Genomic DNA, 24609 nt, shown 5'->3' with positions numbered 1-24609 from the left:
TGAGCTAATCGCTGCTTCTTTGTATAATCGTTGTAAAACTCCACACTTTGGTATTGAAAAATTACAAGTCCTCCGCTTCCTCAAAATGTCCCAATCTTGACAAAAAAGAAGAAAATGTCATAATACCACACAGTTCTGAATTTCTTTTAAGAGCATGATTGTCCTCATTGTCATGTTTTCTTATTGAACATAAGTCCAGAGGCACAGTGGCAAAAAAGAGTTCAATTCAGTTAATTCAGGAATTCAGTGGGAATACTGAAATCACAGATGTAAAACTTACTTTTATTCTCTTGATCTACCCTGAAACTTAAATATTGGCAGTGGTGCATTGAATTATCATGCATCTTTTCATACAGAAGCCCTGGATGTGTTCCATGCTTTTATATTCAGTGTGTTGTGTCTCTTAAATATCTAAATAATCTACTTTCATTCTGCAATTTTAGGTAAAATGCAGTATATAACTGGACAAATGGACACAGTTTACCAGAGACACAATACAGTCAGCGAATGTGGTTTGAAGAGTTGGACCTAAAGCTAAAGACTAAACCTGATGAGAAACCTCCACATTTAGCATCTTACTCGTACACCTTTTAAAACAAATCCAGCATTATCACAGAATATATAAAAACATATGTCAAACAATCGTATCTGTTTTTAAATAGATCATATTTCAGGACTGTTTTTCTGCATGCCTCTTTTTAGCCATTAGAGTCATCATTAAAGTGTCAGAAGTCAAACACTTCCATAGTTCATCATAAAAAAGGATGTTGTGGAGGAAAGTTTTACCTGTTATTTTTGATGCCCTGGCGTCTATACCCTTCTTCTGATTTTTTCCTTCTTTGCTATTCTCCTCTTCTTTTGCTTTTCCTAAAAGAAACTTCTGCTCTTAAACTTGAAGAGAAGGTTGCAGAGCGGTAATGTGAAGTTAGATATAGGAGGAGCTCTTAACACCCATTTCCTCAAACTTTTCCTTGCCCTCCCCCTGGAAACTGTGGTTTGTACTAAATCTATGCCAGGCGCAACATTCCTATGGACAAGGGTAAACACACACACAGAACTCACTCTCTAATGCTAAACTATAGACATCCAGTGTGCTTTAAATGAAACATTGTGGTAACACTGCTTATGGACCGATTTGTTAAAGGCTGGAAACAAAAAAAGTAACATTTTTTGTCGAAAGTGTGTTGGATGAGTGGGCTGGTCGTGATAGCAGTCTGTGTGATTCACGTCACATTTTTGCACCAATGCTGCACATGCTCTCATGCTGTTTATCCAGCTGTGCATGAAAACTACAACAGCAAGTCTGTTAAGAGGCAGATGTAAGGCAGGAAAGTACTGATAACTGCTTGCTTTTGACTGAAAATATCAAACGTCAGACCACCAGGGGCACAGCTAGATGTTTTATCCCGAAGTCAATCTCTAGGACCATTTTAGTTCATATACATATACAGCTTCACATTATGCAATCCCACTTCCAGAGGTTGTTGCCTTAAATGTAAATAAAAGACAGAATACAATTGTTTAGAAATCATTCTGTAACCTGTTTTCAACTGAATATGCTAAACAAAGACGTGCTATTTTATGTTAAAACTGATCTTTTCTTTTTTTGTTCTTATTTGTTTCAGACTAATATTAATATAAGCTTGGACTGGGATGTGTTTACTGCTGTGTTACATCATGTTTTCCTTTTAACAACACTAAATGAGCATTTGCGAGCTGAAGGCACTTTATAGTTGAAGATTTGTAGGTGGAATTCTTTCCCATTCTTGCAAATGTACAACTTTAGTTGCTCAACAGTCCAGGGTCTCCGTTGTATTTTATGCTTCATAATGCACCACATATTAAAGAAGGAGTCAGATCTGGACTGCAGACAGGCCAGTGTACTATTTATTACACATGCAGAACGCGACTTGGCATTGTCTTACTGAAATAAGCAGACTTTCCTGAAAAAGATGTTGCCTCGATTGCAGTAGCTATTGCTCAAAAACCGGTAAGCCTATGTATGTGTTTCAGACATCAAATTCAAAATGAGTCTATATTTTCAATAGAAATAAATAAATAAATAAAAGACTAATAAACATTATATTTAACAGTAAACTGAATTCGTTATGCAGTTAACGGTCCTGTAAGACGCCTTCATGAACCAGCGGACAAACCAATATCATCGTTCGCAAAAGATTTCACATCAAGAAACAAACTCGGACTACCTACAACATAGCAAGCAGTTTTACAGCTCCGCTATATGTCCCCTCATGATAAGCACAGATCATTTATTTTAGTTTCGTAGCTGCGTTTGACATGAAATATTTTAGTGTATTTGTTAAATCTCGGGAGTGCAGTGAATGCTCCCTTTTTCCTTTCTTTTTTTTGGGGGGGGGCAACTGGGAGAATACCACGGTCTAAATCGTGCTTATTGTGTTTTTTCCTTTGTAGAGTGGGGTTATATGTTTTGTTGCTGCCTGTCAGTGTAATTTTCAGGAGTCTGTTGGATGTTTTAGTAAAATGTAGGAAGACGTCAGCGTGAAAGTAGCTTCTCAATCTCAGCACAGAACAGATGGACCAACCAGAGGTACTGAGCATTTTACATTTTATTTCAACAAATCGCGAGCTAAAAAACAAGAAACCTAACAATAACACAAACACATAGAGAGAAAGAGAGACTAAAACAATGGAGTGCAACATTTTCCTAAGATAAACCTATAGCTCCTCTTGTTGATTGTTTCGTCTTGATTGCGCTTTCAAATGAAGATGTTGTGGATAAACATTGTAACATAAATCCTACGGTATACACACACGTTTCTTTACGGAAATCTGTCCTTTAAAACTGCTTGGTTTGGCCCGTTTTCCACTGTAGGAAAACACAATGGGAGGATTTTCGGTTTTGTCGTTCAGCTTTTTAAAGTTTGAATCCACTGCCGATAAACAAGACAGAACCGCTTCAGCAGATCAGTAAATGTCAGCAAAGAAACAACTTCAACAAATAGTTTAAACTACAGCTCAAACCCTTTTAATAAAAGCAAAGGGGCAAGTTAGAAAACCTGCCATCCTTGATGCAAAACTGAGTACAGTAGAGAAATGCTATCAACCCAGTTCTGTAAATAATACTGCAGGGAGAGTTGTGAACTTTTTTTTTTGTTTTGTTTTATATGAACTAAGTTTGTATGTCTGTCATTGCTCTGTATGGACAAAAAAGGCTAAGGGAACTGGAAAATGTGGGATCACATTTATCAGTTCTCTTAGCCTTTTTTGACTGGTTTAATATGGCTCTCTCCACTTATCCAACATGGAGAAGAATCCAGGAGTGTCTGTCTCACCAGAATCCAGCATGTTTGGGATCATCTTTAGTCAGAGATACTGTAGTCCTTGACAGTGAAAGACACGGATGACAGAGTGGATGTAAAGTATGTGGTTTAATATGAACAAAATGAGAGAGAGAGAGTGAGCTCAGATCATGGCAGTGGCAACACGCCGTGGCACACGACATGCAGAGGTTGCCACATGCTGGGAACGCAGTTACACAGACTTACCACGAGGTGGCGCAGCCTAAATGATGCTAACAATAGATATGAGGCACACTGCTGTACTTTCACCTTTTAAAGCCCAACTTAGGAAAAACCAGGGAGAGATGTCAATATTATATCTGAAGTTTTTAATTGGCACTTTAATTAATAAAAAAAACAATTTAATTTTTTTTATGTATATCTTTTTGCATTTATCAACATGTTATAGGTCAAAAATTTTATAGCGTAATCTTCCAATTCCTAGTATCTATTAGGAGGCAGGGTATACGTATCAGATTGTGTACTACAGGGTTTTGAGCAAAGTTTCCAACAAAAAGCGATGCAAAATGTCTCAGAAACGTTATGTATCAAATATGATACGTTTGGCTTTATAGGACCAACAGTTCTGGTGCAGCTTTCTTCTACTCTCCAGTGGACTGGATGCAGGAAACTACCTGCAAGAGGACAAAGATTCAGTGATAATATAAAAAAGCAGCTTCTGGAAAACTGGCAAGTCCAAATTGATCTCTGACTCAGCCCTCCTTCTATATAAAATTATAATTAGACAACACTTTGACCAAATATTGTTTCGCTTTTATTTGACCAGAATTTCCATAAAATGGCAACAGCCAGACACAATAAAATATTTAAACAGCAATGCCTACAATGACACACAAAAAACAAACATTTTAGCGCATATAGCATAAGTGTTATAACAAAAAAATGAATTAATGGCTTAAGTGTCTTCTTTATGGCAATAAAACAGTTTCTGATTCTTGAAATAGTGACTTATTTCAGTACTGGTTAGTCTAGCTTGGCCAATGACAATCACACAGGACAAACAATATCACAAAGACTTTGAACACACTAAAACAATGTAATATTTAAACTGTACCTGCACAAGCATGTAGGTACAGTATCTGTGGCAGCAGCCGTAAACAAAGGCAGAGGTCACTCAGAGCAAGATATTCATGTTAAACACGATTAGTGCTTGTCAAAATCGTATTAATTGTGCTCTGGCAGGCAGCAGCCACACTTCTGGGAAGTTGTGGCAACTGGTTGTCAGGCTTTGATGGGATATGGGAATAAGAATTACAAAAATTGTTTGAGTAGCTCAAACGTCCGCAGCTTTCACGATGGGGTGCAAACAGAAAAAAAAAACATTAAAGACTAATTAAAGGTTGTGTGATTTGTTAAAACACTAGCAGACATTGGAGAATTAAAGTATTGTTAATTTAATCTTAATACCAGCTTCACCACCTTCACTTTTATACAGCAACACTAACAAGAGATAACAAACGAAACATAAAAACTGGACGGCCAAACCCAGGCACGGAGACAAACAAACACAAGCGCAAATGCATGGAACTAACAAAATGAACCAGCAACAAAGAACAGAAACACAGTAGTATATATACACACAAGCAGAACAAGACACAGGTGGAATGACTTAACAAATGAGTTCAGGTGAATCTAATGAATGGGAAGGAAAACAGGAAACAAAACTCAAGGGAACTAAAGAAGGAAAACTACAAAATAAAACAGGAAACTAGAACTAAAGACACAACGTGAAACACATTGACAACACCATTAATTTGTCAAATCAAACTCTGCAGTCTGTTTCTTTCTGTAATAATACACATATACGTGAGTTGCTTGTAAATGTCAGTTGGAAGTTGTGTTTATGTTTACGTTTCTTTATATGTGGCACTTTCCTCCACTCAGTCCACTCGAGGGGGCTGGAGAGCTGAGGCAACACTGTCCAAATACATGCAGTCATCAATTTTGTGTCACTGTAAATGGTTTTGACAGTTTAAGCTGTGCCATTTTGTGGTAGTTTGTGGCAACAGCTCGCTCTAGCAGCCCCTGGAAAGTCCTGCTGACTGACAAAAGCAGCAAGTCTAAAGAGGAAAAAGTCAAATCTATGGCTTCATGGTGTCAGCTGATTTGAATCAAACATAAAAACATTTGGTGTATTTTAAATAGTAAGTTGAACAACACAAAAACAATGATTTTCCAAAAAAGCTAATTTTAAAGTAACTCTGCACATTTGCATTATTTCACACTCCTTAAAAGTAACTAATTAAGTATTTACTTTGCATCCTGCTGGTTCTCTCTTCATCAGCCTGTGTGTTGATATCCAGTTGCAGGCTTGTGACATGGTGCTGTAAAGTAAAACACAACTGTTACTTGATGCCACCAGCGGGAACTCAAAATTGTGTTGCGTTTTTTCTCAGTCCCTGGATGCTGTAGAGCAGGGATATCTTTAGAAATATGTGAATGTCAATGATCCATCAAAACCGGTCAGAAACCTTCAGTTTTAAGGTCAGAAACTTAAATAATATTGCTTTAAACAATGCAAATGCAGATTCACTCGGTCAAAAGCAAAGGTGGAAATAATAAATACTATTTAAAAAAAAATTAAGTTGTCATCAGTGCACTGTTTTCATTGCATTAATGTTTTTTTCTTTGGTGCCTCAATTTTAAATGCAATGAATCAAAATTGTTAGCTTGGGTAAGTATCCAGCTGTTCAACTTCGCACTGCAATAACTGTAAGTTATAAAGCAATATTGCAGAGGGGTGTTGTGTATTGTAATTGTATTTATCCTCCACTAATGCAAGTCTTTTTCTTAGTAAGAAGTAAGCAATGCATCATCTATTAATATCACATCATTTTACAATGTATGGCTGCTTTCAGGAGCTGGACGAGATTACCACATGGCTCAGTGAAGAGGGACTTTCTCCCGATTCCTCTAAGGAGGCTCAGCTGTGTTTGCTATGGCGTGCCTTCCAGCACACGAGGAGCTGTCTGAGCAGTGTGATAAAGGATCTAGAAATGCACCGCTCACAACACGTAGCAGAAATGGAAGAGGTGAGGTCATCATTGCTTAATCATCAAAGATATTAGTAGCTTTAAAAAGAACTACGTCATAAAAGCTCTGTTTCGGTTTGCAATCTTTCTGTCTAGGTACGTAAGTCTTTGGAGCAGATCCGAATCTTTACAGAGCGCAAAGACGTTTTGGCTCAAGAGATACAAGATGAGAATGATCAGCTCAGAGAGCAGCTACGACGTCTTATGTCTCTTCAAGGTTGGAAAGTTTTAACAGGTTAAATATTGAATTTAATCCAGCATTCATATCCAATATTCAGTTTTTTTAAAAACCAAGATTCACTTGTTCAAAATATCTAATCAAGGTTTTATTACATGTTTACAACAATGTAGTTTTCCTAAAATAAAAGAGTGCTATTTTCTTTCTCACAAACAAGTTTTACTAGATCATTTTAACGTCTCTGTCCCTTTCATCAGCTCTCTTTGGTGTGTGAATCAAAATACAGTCTACCCAAAACGACTCCCTACATTAGCACAAGATCCTCAAACACCATCATTCAACTCACCAACAGTAGCGGTAACTTCTTTTTCCCCTTTTTCTATTTTTCTGGTAGATGCCCAGATAAGTGAGGTGGCTAAAATGCTGTACCAGCAGGGTCTAACAGAGCTGATTCACAGCAGCCCCAGTGAGCAGGTGGCGTACCTCCTGGTGGAGAGGGCTTCCCTGCTTGAGACTGCTGAACATCCTGACCAGCTGATGGGTGATGGAAACACAGAAAGACATTTGGAGATGGAAGCACAAGCCATGACCACCAATTTATGCCAGGTTAGAGGAGGAAAAACCTTAAGAGGCATCCTTTTCTATTTTCCTTTGCTTAATAATTGTGACAGATCCATTACAGTTGAATAATCTTTCTAACCATTAGTTGGAGCACGAGTTACATTCAGTTTGATGTATACTTGCATACATGCGTTTACCAGAATATTTACGATTCTGTTATTGTGTAAACATGTAAAACGATCTAACTATCTGATGTAATTTCACAGTGTAGCCACAAGAGGGAGCCACGTCATTTGCAAAGCACATGGAAACGACTTTTTGGACTTCACAAGACATCACAAAGCAAAAATATTTTTATCTCTGTATGTATATAATAGTAGTGCATCCCTCAAATACTAACAAAACCATAAAACTGCACTCAGGTCAGCTGGACATGATGCTGACTAGTTTATGTAAAATGTGTAAACTTAACAACTTTTCCATCTTATCTGTTCACATCTCTTCTGCAGCATCCATATTAACTGCAACCTTTATTTTTGTTTTTTGTTTCAGTGTTTTTAATCACAGTTACCAGCACCAGGTAGGGCCCTTTGCATGGCAAATGAATTTTATGTTCCTACGCCACTGATGCATCTTGTTCCGGTACTCTTTCCAGTATGTCCTGCTTGGTCTTTCATATATTTCTAAACATTGCTGCTCATAGACCTTCTCTGTTTCTTTCACAACATTTTAGTCTCTTAGAATCGGTCCCTTAGTAAGCAGTGGCATGCCTCTCTTTGTAGACAGAAGCCAGACCTTTGGCTGGCCAGGCAGGCGGTTTGGAGAAGGAGTGTTCCCGCCTGGAGCGAGACCTAGAAGAAGGTTCTCGCAGACTGGCCATGGCTCACAGTGAGATCCGCCGCCTAACCGATGAGCTAGAGTCTGCCCATTTAACTCGAAGAGCATATGGTGAGATAATATTCAGATCATCATTCTTGAAGACATTTATGATTATTTTAAAATAGTAACCAAACTCTCAGAAAAAGTACTGAACTGAACTTACGGTTTATCATTGAGAGGTACCCTTAACAGGACATCCTTCTTGGTACCTTATAAAGACAAGTATTTTACCACTGATGTCTGTCTTTTTACCTTAATTTAAAAGTAGAAAATATATTTTATCATAGATGAACATAAAGCAAATAATCTTTTTCTATCTCACACACACACAGGATGTATCATTGAACACATCAAAGTCAGTTTGAGGTTCAGCGGAAACTTGTATGGCAAGACAGGTTTTTTGTATAACACATTTCATGTACAAGACAATTCAAAGTGCAGGAAGCATTACAAACAAACTTTAAAAATAAAGTTAAAGAGATACATATATACACACACACACACACACACACACACACACACACACACACACACATATATATATATATATATATATATATATATATATATATATATATATATATATATATATATATATATATATATATATATATATATATATATATATATATGTAGTGGTATTAAAAAAATGTGTCTTTTTTTTTTTATCATTTTATGCATCAGAGGGTTAAATGTCTAAATGAACCGTAAAATCTTCATTTGTACTTTGGGGGACACAAAGTATTTCTGCTATAAGCCTTTTTTCCCCCAGACAGTGAAGCTTTCACAATGTTTTTCCTATAAGCCATAAACAACTATAGCTGCTAAAAGAGCAAAACCCACAGATTAGCACAATTCTTTCAGCTGATGCTATGATTACTACATTACACCGAAGGCTGGCCTTACTAAAGATTTACAAAGCTGTTGTGAAAAAAGCAGACTTTGCGAGTAACTTATTGAAGAGCGTGGGGGAAGTGAGATCATTATAAGCCTCTTTGTCTTGTAGAGCCTGAGCTGCAGTCTGCTCAGGTGGAGGTGGAGCAGCTCAGACAGGAAGTAGATAAACTGAAGAAATATGGTGAGTTTTTTTTTCCTTTTTTTTTTTTCTTCTTGTTCTGTAGGATGGTTTCTTAGAAGCGCCCCATGCCACTGGATGTGTAAAAAATTACTATAATATTAAGAAAGGACAAACTTGAGAGACTAAAACTGCTTTAATTAGTCTACTGAATTCAGTTGTGTTTGTAAGACTAGATGTTTGTGTATTATGTCCTACTGGGCAAAAGGCAAAAATTACCTTGGACAAGTTCTGTGAAATTTGACCAAACAAAACTAAAAGTAGAAGCTGAATATAAAAAAAAGGTTGATTGATATTCACTTGAATGATTTTGCTCACTCATTGAGCTTTACAGTTTGAAAGAAAACAAAAGCTATTTATTTAGTCTCCCACCATTTCCAGTGGAAGCTCATCTTTGAAAAGTCTCAAGTTAAGCAACTCCAAATCAATCAATGTTTTGCAGAATATGGGAAATCTTTAAATATGTATTATTTCTTACATTATAAATTCATTATTTGACTTGTTTTTCAAAGAAATTGTGGAACTGCGGAAGGCCAAAGACCTGAATGATCGTCTGGACTTCGAAATCAGAGCCTTGAGGAACCGAGTTCGCACTCTGGATGCTGAGAAGGGCTCTTTGCAGCAGACGGTAAGATAGCTGCTGACAGGAAGTAAATTTTTTAAATGAAATAAAGAGATCATTCAAAACTGATCAAGACTAGTTTGTAGAAACAGAAGCACAAATAAATAGAAAGTAGAAAGAACTGTCTGTAGCTCAAGAGGACACTGGGAAATATAATCAGAGTTTGTTGTTTACAGTCAGGTAAGGCAACAACAGTTGTGAACCTTACTTTGTGTAGGATTAAAGGCAACTCTACACCCAACCTATGAGAGGAACCAGAGTATCTCAACAAACAAAGTAGCACTGAACCATAACACAGGCATTACTTCCAACCACCAGCCAGAATGTACAAGATGAAATAGACAGATAAACATCAGTACTTACTAGATGCATAACTCACCTTATTATCTGAAAAGCACAGATTTCTGTGGTATTAGCCTGTATATCTTTAAAGGGGTGCTATTATGGTATTTGGAGTTTTCTGAGCTTTCTACAGTGTTACAGTGTTGAATCCTCATCAGACATGTGAACGGCACCGTTTTTTATCACCCAAACGCATGTTTGAGTTTGAGTTTCCATGGCGACGAAAAACGCGTCGTTTTAGAGAGTTTTTTCTACTTGGAAATCCTTGTGACGTCCCGGGGGATAAGGTTCGGTGATTGGTTACCTTCTACTGGTTAACAAGGGCATGCACAAATACATCAGGCTGGTGGAAAACGTCGGATAAAGTTATTTCCAACGATGGCTGGTGAGTTTACCAAAGAGAGACATCCTGTAGTGCAGTGATGTAGTGCAGTGGCGGGAGGCGGGGCTTAATGCGGAAGAGTCTCAATCCACTCGTTTTGCCCACAGGCTGATCTGACAGCCTACGGAGAGGGTCGGTTTGAAGTAAATAAAGCCCTTTGTGACAATAACTCAATCAATCCCAGCCCTTCTGGTCTCAGAAATAAAAATAAATTAGCCTGAAATGCACATAATAGTTCCACTTTAAGTTCTGGTCCAATTATACTAAACATGAATGAACAGGAAGGTATTTGACTTAGGCTTTGTCTTTATATCTTGTTGGAGACTATTTATTTTATGGTTAATTTTTGGTTAATTTTGAGAATAATCTGAAGACATACTCAGCTGTATGGTGTTTATTCCAGGTGGGGTCTCTGCAGGTGGAAGTTGAGAGGATGGAGACAGCCCTGCAGACAGAGCAGCAGGTCACAACCTTGCATGTAGACATGGACCAACCCAAAGAAAGAGTAAGTTTCTGTTTAACCGATTAAGCCCTGGAGCGAGTCAAGAGGAATGCAGTAATTTACTAACATTTTCAAGATACACTTTCCCTTATGATTTTTTTTAAAAAATAAAACAAAAACATATTGAGAAAGATGAGGGCAAATTTAGTTTTACACTGCTCAAAGAAAAAAGGAACACTAAAGTAACACATTATAGATCTGAATGAATGAAATATTTTCATTAAATTCTTTGTTCTTTGTATACTTGAATGTGCTGACAATAAAATCACACAAAAATTATCAATGAAAATCAAATGTATCAACCCATGGAGGTCTGGATTTGGAGTTATCCTCAAAATAAAAGTGGAAAAACACACTACAGGCTAATCCAACTTTGATCTAATCTCCTTTAAACAAGTCAAAATGAGGCTCAGTAGTGTGTGTGGCATCCTGATGAGGCGGCGGATGTTCTCCTGAGGGATCTCCTCCCAGACCTGGACTAAAGCATCCGCCAACTCCTGGACAGTCTGTGATGCAACTTGGCGTTGGTGGATGGAGCGACACATGATGTCCCAGATGTGCTCATTAGATTCAGGTCTGGGGAACGGGCGGGCCAGTCCATGACATCAATGCCTTCATGTTGCAGGGACTGCTGACACACTCCAGCCACATGAGGTCTAGCATTGTCTTGCATTAGGAGAAACCCAAGAACAACCACACCAGCATATGGTCCCACATGGGTCTGAGGATCTCATCTCTGTCCCTAATGGCAGTCAGGCTACCTCTGGTGAGCACATGGAGGGCTGTGGGGCCCTTCAAAGAAATTCCACCTCACACCATTAACTGACCCACTGCCAAACCGGTCATACTGGAGGATGTTGCAGGCAGCAGAACGTTCTCCACAGCGTCTCCAGACTCTGTTAGTCTGTCACATGTGCTCAGTGTGAACCTGCTTTCATCTGGGAAGAGCACAGGGCACCAGTGGTGAATTTGCCAATCTTGGTGTTCTCTGGAAAATGCCAAACATCTTGCCCAGTGTTGGGCTGGAAGCACAACCCCCACCTGTGGATGTCAGGTCCTCATACCATCCTCATGGAGTCTGTTTCTGACTGTTTGAGCAGACACATACACATTCGTGGCCTGCTGCAGCTCATTCTGCAGGGCTCTGGCAGTGCTCCTCCTGTTCCTCCTTGCACAAAGAAGGAGATAGCGGTCCTGCTGCTGGGTTGTTGCCCTCCCACCTCCTCCTCCACGTCTCCTGATGTACTGGCCTGTCTCCTGGTAGCACCTCCATGCTCTGGACACTATGCTGACAGACACAGCAGACCTTCTTGCCACAGCTCGCATTGATGTACCATCCTGTATGAGCTGCACTACCTGAGCCATTTTGCCTATAATTTCCATCTGTTGTCTGTTCCATTTGCACACCAGCATGTGAAATTGATTGTCAATCAGTGTTGCTCCCCAAGTGGACAGTTCGATTTCACTGAAGTGTGGTTGACTTGGAGTTACATTATGCTGTTTAGGTGTTCCCTTTATTTTTTTTGAGCAGTGTATATTGATAGTTTACCTGTGAAGTTGTTTTTATTTAGTATATCCAGTGTATTCAGAGGCTTATAAATAAAAGGTTTCAGTGGATAATTTCAGGTTTTTGATAAAAACTTCATGTTGCGGCTAACTGTCCAACGCCATTATCTACTTCAGCCGCTGCAGGCTAAACACGGGAGATGTTGATGACGCGCACTAAGATGTATGTTCTCCTTATTGCGTTTGTTTATTTTTATAGTTACTTTAAATAAATTACAATGAACAAACAATACGCAGAGCAAAAACATCTAATTGTGGTCAACAAAAAGTTTACTTCCGAGCTCACCCCACTTTGCATCCTTACAGCCAAACTATGCGCTCAGGTGAGTGCAACTATTTGTAATGTGTGCATTCACACCCAAAGTGACACACCCTCCACCCAAGTGCCAATCAAGCCTGCACACATTAGCATATTCGCAGACATTCATGACTTATAATATGGCTCCTACACTTCAGGTTTAAGAAAGTTTAAAAAAAAAAAAAAAACTTAGGCATTAAAAACTTAGGAATTAAACCTTAATTCCGTTCTGTGCATGCTCGTTACCTTGTCCTGTTCCTCCCGTGTTCGGTGGTCCATTTTTCTTCTTCTTCTCAGTTGCTGCAAAAACTGAAGTAGTATGCTCGTGTTGAACTGGTACTTCAAAATTACAATAAAAATAGCGGCGAAACTGGTACTTATTATAGTTTTTACAAGTTATGACTGAAAATACGAGAAGCAAAGAGCCCACTTTGTTTATTTCCGGTATACGTCATACGTCACGTTCACCCTCTGAACCCTTCCCAACCCGCTGCTCTAAAGAGGAATGAAGTGAGGACGCCTTTCATGTAAACATTCTTTCGGAATTATTATCTTCATGTAAACTCGCAGGAGAATAAGTTAATTCTTAATAATTTAATTCTGAATTATTAATTCCGTATTAAACACACCATGTAACCATACCCATTGTCACCTGTGCTTTTTAACATATACATGGATGATCTCTCAGGAAAGTTGAATGAATGTAAAACAGAATGCAAATTATGTAATTGTCTTATTAATAATCTGATGTTTACAGATGACTGGTTATCCTGTCTCCTTACAGTTCAGGTTTACAGCAGTTGCCTCATGTCTGTGCAAATTATGGTGTATTGTATGACATCATATATAATCCTGTTGAGAGTGTTGTCATGATTGCTAGAACCAAGGAGGATCAGAAATAAACAAAAATCCCATTCATTTTATTTGGCAGATCAGGAGCTAAATGCGGTACACAAAGTAAAATATTTAGGTCATATAATCAGAAAAGATTTATGTGTTGATGAGGATGTCCACTGTCAGAGCTGTAAACTGGATGCACAAGGAAATATTCTGGCTCGTAAATTTAATCTGTGCCCAGATGATGTGAAAATATTTTTAGAGCTTATTGTACTCATTTTTGTACTGCTCATTTATGGTGCAATACTTGTAAAGTTAGGATGAAAAAGCTTCAGGTAGCATTTCATGAGGATTTTAGAATATTGTTGTCACTTCTAAGACGGACAAGTGCAGGCCACATGCTTGTGTCAAATAACGTTCCTACTTTTAATGCTGCGTTGAGGAATTTCATGTATAAATTTATGTGTCGATCAAGGGACTCAGAAAATGTCTTTGTAATGGTTATGACTGAGCCTCAAGTAAGTGACACAAGGTATTTCTCCTGTTTTTGGAAGCACTGGAATGAATGTCTGTCTCTACAGACATCTCATACTTATGTGTGTGTGTGTTTTTTAATTGCCGATATGGACCAATGTGTCTGGAATAAAGATTAATGATGATAATTGGTCACTCTGAGTGGCTTTTAATCTGTCTCAGTTAGTCCTGTGATAGACTGGTGACCTGTCCAAAGTGTGCCCTGACTCTCACATAGAAACTGCTGGGATGGGCTCCAGGTCCTCTGTTACCCTGACTTGGAATGAGCGGTACAGAAAATGGATGGATAGATATTTTTTGCCTTTTGTACAGCAAGACTGCACACACACTGAGTGAACATCTGGTGGACTATAAGGAGAAAGAGTGTATTAGAAAAAAAAAAACTCAAAATGTACAACTTATTAAGTGTCTTGGTCAATGACGCAGGTGCAATAATAATATGTGTTTATATTTTTCACTGGTCGATTATCTGCAGAAGAAGGCAGAACAACTTGAGTCAGCTCTGCAGGAGCAGAGCCAGAAACTCATCTCTGCAGAAGTTCAAGCTAACCAAGCTGATAAATTTGTCCAAGTATTTACACCATGCAGATTTCTGCACTTCAAATCTGATAATGAAATCACCTAACGTTTTACATTGTGTAGTTTTATACACCTAACAACTCATATTCACATCGGGGCTATCATTTTACAGAATATCTGCATGTCTTTGGCATCAGTGATGTGGAATGTTGTGTTTTGTTTTGTCTTCAAGGCTAAAACAGCAGAACTGGCACAGAGCAACAAATTCTGCATAAATTTGCAAGAGAAATTAACCGCCCAGACACTTTCTCTCATGGAAAAAGAAGAAATTGTAAGTAAACGCAGGTAGAGATATCAAGAAACAAAAGGCAAACTTTTGCTGGTTATAGAAAAATGTGCATCTTACATTGCTCTCCTGATAAAATAAATTGAACAAATAAAAGAAGTTAGATTTTGTTTGTTTCATGCCAAATTTGGCATATTATAGCTGCAGATAATTAATTGTGTCACAAGTGGTAGTGGGAGCCAGAGATGCAGAACTAGGAGGTTTTAATCTAGGAACTGAAAGGCAGAGGACACAGGAGGCTAAACTGAGTTAACAATGAACTAGCAACTAGGAACAGAAACCAAACTGTATATATACACAAACAAAAACGAGAACTAATGAACAGGAAACTAGATGAGAGGGGACTAAACAAGGAAAACTACAAACTAAAACAGGAAACCAGAACTAAAGAGAACACGAAACATCACATCCTGAGAAATTGGTATTTATTGATTTGTGGAGTGGCTGCACGGTGGCATAGTGGTGCGTACTGTGGCCTCACAGCAAGAAGGTTGCTGGTTTGATCCTTGGCTGGGGTGGAGTTTAGACAGTGACCTTTCTGTGTGGAGTTTGCATGTTCTCCCTGTGTATGCATGGGTTTTCTCTGGGTACTCTGGCTTCCTCCCACTGTCCAAAGATATGCATGTTAGGTTAATTGGTTACTCTAAATTACCCATAAGTGTGAGTGGTTGTTTGTCTCTGTGTGGCCCTGTGATGGACTGGCGAGCTGTCCAGGGTGTACCCTGCCTTTCACCCAAAAGACTGCTGGTATAGGTTCCAGCTTCCCTGCAGCCCTTCAATGGATTAAGCAGTTATTCTATTCTACAGTCATTTAGCAGACGCTTTTATCCAAACCGACTTACATATAAGGTTAGGATAATGAGTGAATGAATGGATAATTCATAATAATTTATGTGTTTAATAATGTTTAGGGTATTTAGAGAACTTTTTTTTGTCTCTGTCCTGAGTAAATCTTGAGAAACTGAAGAATAACAATCTACTGTAAATCTTGGTGTCAAACACAAGTAAAGTATGTTGTAGTCAAATTTCTAAAATGTATTGTGAGTTTTCCAAGACATAAACGTAAAAGCTACATTGACCTGTGTAATGTTTGCCTAGATTGAATCTCTGCAGAAGGAAGTGAAGCAGCTTGAGTTGGCATTGCAGGAGCAGCCGCTGCAGCAATTTAGGAATGTGCAGGTTCAGGTCACTCACACTAAAGTATGTCCATTTAATCTAATCCCTTAACATTATTTTAGAAACTTGCACATCTTTAAACCTAAATGATTGATATGAAATTAAATGTTGCTGTTGTTCAGAAAATCTTCATATTTGTTTAGCTGTGCCATGAGCGTTGTCACTGTGATTAGTTCATGTCTGAACTTTCTATTTCCAGTCCAGAGAAGCTGAGGTGATGGATAACAATCGGACCTGCAGATATGTGCACAATAAGATCAGTACTAGTAAAAGTGGCGTTTTGGAGAAGCAGTCAGAGGTAGGTGAACTGGTATGTTTATAAAAATTTCTGCACGTTCCAATGATTAAATATATGACTAAGTTAAAACAGTTTCTTTTTTTTTTTTTTAGATATTTTGTCCTCAGTTTGTCAGTAATTACCACAGCAACTTGAATAACGTCATCACTAAAATCTGCATCAAAGAAAACAACCTCATAGACCACAGGTAGTTTTATCTGTGGCTGTTACTTGCACATATACCCTTTTATTTTGCAGAAGTTATTATGTGGCTCTATGTCTGTTTTCTAAGGTCGACAGAGGGAAAAAACTCAGACTCACAGAGTGGTGGAAACACCCACTCCCAATTGGAGAATTCCTTCATGACTGACAACAAAGAACCTCCGACACAATGTTCCAAAGAAAACATCCCCCCAAAGGTAATTCCTTACATGCTGCCGGAGCTTTATGTCAATAGTTAGTTTTTCATCATTTAACTAGTGCTCTGAAGATTAGGAAACGTTATCAGTGTGTTCAATCTAAAGACAATTAACATAAGACAAACCTGGCAAATATGGAACCAATTTTTCTTCCTACTGATAATTGTATGTTGGGCTGTAGGGGTGTTCTTACTGTCAGCAAGTGATGAAGACTTTGCTCTCAACCCAAGATGAATGTGAAGCTCTGAAGGCGGAGATCTGCGATACTCTTACATACCTTGACAAAGAGCGAAGGTTAAATGGACTTTTTCATCATATTACACAATTTATTCTGTATGTACAACTATTAAACGTTTTATATTTCTTCATCCCGACAGAGCTCTCTGAATTTGCTCATCATAAGAACAATTTTATTTCTTCTGTAGTATGACATGCAGCATTCATAAGCATGTATGAGAATTATATCAGTGAGAAATTAACTGGACATGTTTCTACCTCTTTACAGTAAACGCCACAACATGAAGGAAAAACACAAAGAGAAGTTGTCTAGAGCAAAACAAAAAGTTAATGATGAAACCAAATGGCGCGATGAAAGAATAAAAACTCTGGAGAGAGAATTGTCCTTGTGTGCCCACTCATTAACAAAGGTAAATTTGCTCATTTGTTCTTTACACAAAATATTTAGTTGGGTGCTTGCACTGGGACAACTGGATTCCAGTAATAGTGGGAATGCTGATGGTGGTCCTGTAACTCTTTGTTGTAGTTTTTTGTAAATTTTTTGGCATCAAACTGCTTCTACATTTACTACGCTATTCAAACAATCCATATCCAAATGTTTAGCTCAAATAGCTTTGTAGGAAGGGGCATTTCGTTTGTTATGTTGGCCTTGGCTCACCCTGACGCAAATGACTGTCTGGTGTTTGTTCATAATTATTTATGTTACGTCCCTAAGAAGCGGTAATGCCTAAAGAAGTTGTTACTCCTTCTTAGGGACGTAACATAATTAATTTTTAATTATCACTAAGAAAGAGTAACGACGAAAGAAGTGAGGAATGCAACCTCAGAAGAAAGCAAGGAGGGATGGCCAAGACGAAACACCGCAACCTACAAAGTAAAAGGACTATTACCAAACCACAAAAGTATAAACCTACATCTAACCTATCCTACAGTAACATAAACAGAAGAAAAACTTGACAAAACAAAATGGATGTTCTCCCCTACAAGGCCAATCTGGAAAAAAAAAAACTAAGGATCAAATCAAATCAAATCAAATCAAACTTTATTTCTTGAGCACTTTTCATGCCTCAGGCAACACAAAGTGCTTTACAGGATAAAATCAAGTCATAAGGATTAAAACAAACAGTGGATAAAAAGGCATTTAAAAATAAAAGACACAAGCTCTTTCCATACACTCACACACACACACACAAGGACATAGAGCAAAGAACCCACCCACATTCCCTGAAAACATAATTCCCTGAATACTGTCTCTTTAACTGAATTCTGGTTAATAAAACAACTCAAAACATTAAGTAAGTGATAAAAATTCTGACTTGGTGCTGATTTGAGGAGACAATACCTCGGGATCCATCCACACCAGGAGCCAGTCCCCCGCATGCTCATAGGGGCCGCTGCCACAGCAACCGCACAACTCCCAGGCAGCAAAGGGGCCACCCCGCAGCCGTGAAGCTGCAGTGCTGGACCCCGCGCCACCCAAACAGCAGCGGTCATCATGACAACAGCCCCCAGACCAAACAGGCAGGGCCCCCAGCGTGCTGGATCCCCATAAGGATCATAGCAAACACTAGAATACACAATGAAACTAAGCTTGCACACAGCACAGACATCGTGTGCACAGCAGGTGGCTAAAAGGACCAGATTCTCAGATCCTGAGCTCCTGATTGGCTGGAAGAGGCTGCCACACATCAGCACAATAAGGAACACCTGGGAAGGTAGTACAATGCACACATGAGTTAAAACCAAGCGGCAACCTCCGGTGGTCAAAAGTGAAGCCTATGCAGAAGCGCATAAAACTGCACTTCCCCTTTCATCCGCTAGGGGCTGGCTGCAAAACAGAGCAAATCCCCATGTTAAAAAGGCCAACTTCACGGCAGAAATAAACATGTTTACAGCCTGGTTCAAAAATCCATTTTCGGTTTATAGGTCAGGTTTACCTTCATGACAACTGTGGGGGAAGTGAATTTTTTTTGTAACTCGCCCGTTTTAAAGTAATTTAAGTTCTGCAAATTTAGGGGCGTGTCCTTTTGATTGACAGGTACCAATTTCTGGCTTCAAGTAAGAAGAACGTAGAACAACCGCGGTTTTTTACCGGTTAACAACATGACTTAGCTTTGGCCCGCTTACCTCCGTTAGCTGGGTAGCTCCCATTATCTTGGGGTTAGCTCGGTTAGCTTTAAGCTACAGAAAGCTCGGCGTTCGCTCGATGTCAATCATTCGCCATGACGCTCACGTCTGCCCTCTCAACTCCACCTCTTTGCCCATATTTGTAATTTCCATGCGAGACGACACGCATGACGCTGCCAACATGGCGACGGTAGGAACCGCCCACCGAGCTTCAATTCAGCTCTTCAGAAACCTATGGGTGACGTCACGGAGACTCCGTCCATCTCTTTATATACAGTCTATGGTAAAAACACATTCCAGTAACACTTGCTAGCAAGCAAAAATAGTTCATGGCATGAGGTTTTACTGAAGTTACTGAAGTGGCAAAACAGTGTACAGGGAGGACATGAAAAACTGACAGGATGGTGTACCAAACAGCCTGCAGAACACCAACCAAATGAAACATTGTGGGGAACCAGCCTTGCTTCACATGAACAGGGACTGTGTTTGGCAAGTGTGTATGAGTACATACGAGCATGCCTCCTGGTCTGCTAGCATGATTGTAGTTGTAAAAAAAAAAAAAAGCTGAACAGTAACTCCACTTCCTTAGATGCTGAGAAAGAACCATTTAATGAGGAGGCTGTGGTGCTATTTTACTCCAACTCCTTCCAGAGTGTCACCACATATTGCATCACTTCCTGGTATTTAGTTGTCTGGCAGGAAAGACATGCAGAACATCATTAAAACTTGTGTATGGAACAAGTAACTCCTCCCCCTCTGGTTTTCCACCAAAGGAGCAAAACCAGAGGGGGAGGAGCCAAAACAAGCTGCCCCCTTTTTTTTTTTTGTCTTGTCCAGCATTTAAGAAGGCAAAATGGATTTTCTGGATGCTGTGTTTTGCTGGGCAAAGGGTTAGGGATATAATGCTCCCCTTGATATTCTGGATTTTAATTTTATTTTTCTATTTATTTTGCATAATTGTTTGTATTACAAGTTTGTCCTGCTGGATCAGACCGGAGAGGACAGAAGAGGGACAGAAAGAGAATAAAAAAGAAGAGAAAACAGAAAACACCTTGTAGAGAGAAAAAGAGAGAGAGAGAAAGAAAAACTTTCAAATCTTGCTAGTTCCCCACCATTATCTACCCCAGCTTTAATATAACATGTAGAATTTTAGACAGCTGGATGGAAAAACTCAATGAGGAAGCCATCTGGGCCAGACTGGATCTAGGGTCAACCTAGAAATTAGAATGGGATGGGTCCTAAGGTCATGGAGTCATCTACTAGGAGTCATTGAGTAATATTTTAAGTCTTACAGCATGAAATGTTGCGATCAAGCATTGGGTCGATTAAACAGTACAGATAGCCTCAAAACATCAGTTTTTTAGCTTTCTGGTAGTCTGGTATTTGTGATGTGATGCTCTCTCTACACGCCCATGTAGCCTCTTCACATTACAACAAATAAACCTCATGGTAGCTTTTCTTGAGTCTATAATTAGAAAAAAGTAAAATAGTTATAGTATTGACAACAACACAGATATTGTAGGGTTTATTGCAGTGACAAAAGCCTTGTTTATAAATAAATAAGTACAATAATTCAAGAGTCCCCAGTCAAAAGCCTGTGGTGAAACCGACGTACAAACTATGCTAAAACTAAAACACTGACACTTGTCTCCTAACTGAGACAAGCTGCTGCTGAATACTATTTCAGAGTTTCGCAGAACTTATCTGATGAAAAATTAAACCTAGAAATCAACTCTTTTCTGTTCAGTTTATTGACAATGCACAGTTGTTTCAACCAATTAAAGGGAACAAATAAGCATAAAACATTTAAGTAGTCAGGATTAAATAGGAATAAATAAAAATAAGGAAAAAAAAGTTTCTGGTATATGTTAAGAATTAAAGATTCAGATTACCTACATTGATTTTTGTGGACATATTTTAAACCTGTTGATCGAGGGAAGTCCACCAGAAATCCTTACTTTGTCAAGTCAGTATAAACTCTGGGAATAATGTGCAGTCAGGGCAGCATGTGATGCCCCTTCGTTCACTGAATTTCTGATTGTAGAACTTTTGCGCTTTTTCTGACTACTCAAATGTGAAAACATCACTTCCATACAGTGGGAGTACAAACAAAAAAAGTACAAAGCTGTACAGACTAAATGAGCTAAATTCCTTGCACTGTCCTTGCACTGTCACTTGATAGCAAGAAAGTTGGCATAGCTGCACCCTTATTTTCTGACACAGTTCAAAACATGAATGTTAGGTTTATTGATGATCCTAAATCAATTGTGGGTGGGATGGTTGTATCCAGTGAGTGCATATAAATAATGATCCAGTTAAAGGTTCACTAATTGTAGACTTAATAGATACAGCTGGACCTACAAAACAACTGGAAGATGTCCCAACAGCACTGATTGGCTCACCAGTCACCAATGAGCAATTGTACATCAGAAAGCACTGCAAATTTATGTGAAGTATACAACAAAGGAGGTTTTTAGACAGTTCACAAAGTTGACAAAGACATAATATGTTCCATGTGCGAGAAGATGTGAAACTTCAGATGTTTATTCAAATTTTGTTTTTATTATTTTCAGGAGAAGGAAATTGTTGTTTGCATAACTGTGGAAAATGACAAACTGCTCTCCGAGAAGAGGAAACTGTTAAAACAGCTTAATGAAGAAGAGCACTGCAAGACTGATAGTGATCTTACAGCTTCTTTGTCTAAATGCAGGTATGGAATTATCTAATGCTGTTTAATGAAACATCTTGTCCATGCCATGGTGGAAGTGGCAAGTAGTTCATTCAACAATCAAGCAGGTTAAATGGACTTGTACTTCTATAGTGCTTTTCTAGACCATTCAAAGTGCTTTACACTACTTGTCACACTCACCCATTCACACACAGACACAGTGTCTTGCCCTAGGACACTTTGGCATTTTAATCAGGGGAAGCCTGGAATTGATCCCCCAACTTACCAGTTGAAGGATAACTGGTAAGTTGAGGAAGGACAACTGCTCTTCCTCCTGAGCTACAGCTGCCTGCTTTATGCCCACTTTACATATTGACAGTTGAAATTGGTGAAGTGAAAATCTGACTTTATCATTTTAAAGTGGATCGGCACCCCTATCATCCATTCATTCATTCATTCAGCTTTGACCACCTTTGACCATAACCACCATTTTTTCAGAAAAGCAACAGCAAGATGCGTGGTGACAAAGATTAAATTACTTAAAAATGCATTTCCACCACCTCTTTTTAGTCAGTTTTGTTTCTGGCACACCTGCTATACCTACTTATATATGTTCATTTTTCCTATTTTTATCTCAAGGGTGGATATTTTAGAAATGGAAAACAGGAAACTTGGAAACAAGCTATTGCACATGTCCAATCAGATAACCATCCTGGAACGCAGCCTTCAGAACTTGTCACGGCACTTTCCTGAGGTATTGCCCATGCTTAAATCTGCTTGTTCTTCTGATGCATGCTGCGATGAGCATGTACCCCCTCTGTTTTTGACGTTTCTGTCATCTTTTAGGTTTCACCACAACACCAAGAATATATTGTCATGCTAGAACTTAGGAAGATGTATTGCCTTAAATACAACCCAAACCAACTTTAAGATGGCAGAAACACTTTAGTCTAAGATCCTCAATCACTGGTTAGGCAAAATATAGAAAGTGCAACACACCTAAGTGAAATCAATAGGTAATAAACTTGTGCAAAGTTTGACAACAGGCTCTCCACATATCTGCTAACTAAGTGTTATAGGTGTCGTGTGTTGCAACGAGGAAACTCCTAACACTGAGGACCAGAGTTACCCACCCCTGAAATAGTTAATAAACAAATATTTAATCTGTAATATTTTGCTTTTGTTTGATAGGGACTCCAGAATAAATCCAGTCATCAAGAGATTTCAACATCTCCTACTGTGCACCCTTCAAGGTAAGCCTGATCCAGGTTCAGCAATCAATTAAAATGCATGCCTGATCAAATAAAAACAAATATCAAATTACTTTGTGCCTCTAGAGTGAGGTTGACTGGAATTCAGGGTTTATTGGAGAGTGCACAAGGTAGCCCCACCAAGCAGACAGATGTCACCGCTTCCTCTGCCAGTTGTACATCTGGGGCCTTGTTTGGCTACCTGAACCTGACCTCCACGCAGAGCCTGCCAGATTACTCAGCTCCTCAGTCTTCCCTCAGAGACTGAGAGTTTTCCCTTCTGAGCTTTCCTACTTGCAACATGAATGTATTGTACAGTAACTATTTTATTAGTAGTTTAAATGAATAAATACCATAAATATAAGCTTAGTTTGAGCTCAACTAATTGAAAAATTAAGCTGTCTAAATCAGTGACCAAAGTTAGAGCTGGTAAATTTAACCTTTATTCAGGAGTAAATTTTAAAAAAGATAACATGTTTCATGCATTTACTACTAGAAGATGTACTTATTGCACCAAATTAATACATGTTGTACAAAATAAAAGTTTACAAGGTTCATGATGGCTTGACTTCATTTAAAGACAGAGGAGGCTTTCCTGCATGCCTACATGTTTTTATGTTTTCAGAAATACAATTGTTTTAAGTCTCGACTTCCGTCTAAAGCCCCCACCTGTTCCCCAAGGCCAGATCCAAGGCCAGGCAACTTAAGTGGTCAATCACTATAAATATCTTGGAACAATTTCCGACTATAAACTTGCATTCATTGACAATGTTGTGTGTACAAAGGTCCACCAGCACATGCATTTTCATTAAAAACCCAAGTATTTTTCCTTGTCTTTTTATTGAATCAGTTTTCAATAGCTCTCTTAACTATTGTTTCTAAACTTTATCTGCAAGACTCAGAGCCTGACAGAAGGCAGAAGGCATTGTGTCTGACCCCACCCTCCTGCATACAGAATACATGTTTCATATAATCTGGGTGTAGATACAAATGCAGAACAAACAGTTTTACAATTTACTTTATTCCCATCAGCTTTTTAAAGTAATTTTCTAATTCATTGTTCTACTTACACAAGTGTTGTTTACTGAATTGTATTTAAGAATGTTGGCTATTTTTAAATTAATTAATTTCCATTGTGACATCCTGCTTGTATGCAAAAGTTGCCATTCGGGACAATAAAGTTTACCCTGACCATCTGGCAGTGCTTTTGCTTTTTTATTTATTATGTGTTGGTGCAGAAGTTTGTGTGCATTCACTATTCATTACATCTTTCAGAAAAAAAAGTAAAAGAACTGCTGTTATTGTAGGAAACCAGTTCATGCAAACAGAAATCTCAAACTTTGATTATGACTTAAAGATAATCTGGCACTGCCATTTGTATATAATTTCATACATAGTTTAAAGATTTCAAGAAAAAAATGCATTAATTTTCACATGAAAA

At 38.5% G+C, this 24609-nt stretch overlaps 1 protein-coding gene across 3 annotated transcripts; it reads left to right on the top strand.

Annotated features, from left to right (window-relative positions):
- Nucleotides 1-1000: 1000 nt before the first annotated feature.
- Nucleotides 1001-24356, top strand: LOC306757533 (coiled-coil domain-containing protein 30-like). 3 transcript variants are annotated; one of them, XM_079242615.1, is made up of 20 exons: nucleotides 1001-1039; nucleotides 6200-6373; nucleotides 6470-6590; nucleotides 6946-7157; nucleotides 7379-7474; nucleotides 7895-8060; nucleotides 8998-9069; nucleotides 9579-9694; nucleotides 10831-10917; nucleotides 14901-14999; nucleotides 16113-16214; nucleotides 16390-16488; nucleotides 16581-16675; nucleotides 16760-16886; nucleotides 17068-17180; nucleotides 17392-17533; nucleotides 21824-21960; nucleotides 22558-22672; nucleotides 23110-23171; nucleotides 23256-24356. In XM_079242615.1, exons 1-20 carry the CDS (start codon nucleotides 1010-1012, stop codon nucleotides 23434-23436), a joined length of 2346 nt encoding a protein of 781 aa, XP_079098741.1. In that variant the 5' UTR covers nucleotides 1001-1009; the 3' UTR covers nucleotides 23437-24356. The 3 variants fall into 3 exon arrangements, with proteins under 3 accessions (XP_079098741.1, XP_079098739.1, XP_079098740.1); XM_079242613.1 differs by having other exon boundaries at nucleotides 10816-10917; XM_079242614.1 differs by lacking the exon at nucleotides 1001-1039 and adding an exon at nucleotides 2437-2569 and having other exon boundaries at nucleotides 10816-10917.
- Nucleotides 24357-24609: the final 253 nt, after the last annotated feature.

The sequence above is a fragment of the Telmatherina bonti genome (genome assembly GCF_933228915.1).
Source record: "Telmatherina bonti genome assembly, chromosome: 6".
Taxonomy (NCBI): Eukaryota; Metazoa; Chordata; class Actinopteri; order Atheriniformes; family Telmatherinidae; genus Telmatherina; species Telmatherina bonti.
The sequence above is the reverse complement of the archived record's forward strand: the minus strand, read 5'-3'. Positions and strand labels throughout refer to the sequence as shown.

Coding starts and splice junctions, on each gene's coding strand:
- LOC306757533 (XM_079242613.1), top strand. CDS start 1,010: ATGCCAGGCGCAACATTCCTATGGACAAGG. Junction 16,887..17,067: donor AAGAAAACATCCCCCCAAAG/GTAATTCCTTAC, acceptor GTTGGGCTGTAG/GGGTGTTCTTACTGTCAGCA. Junction 17,534..21,823: donor GTGCCCACTCATTAACAAAG/GTAAATTTGCTC, acceptor TATTATTTTCAG/GAGAAGGAAATTGTTGTTTG.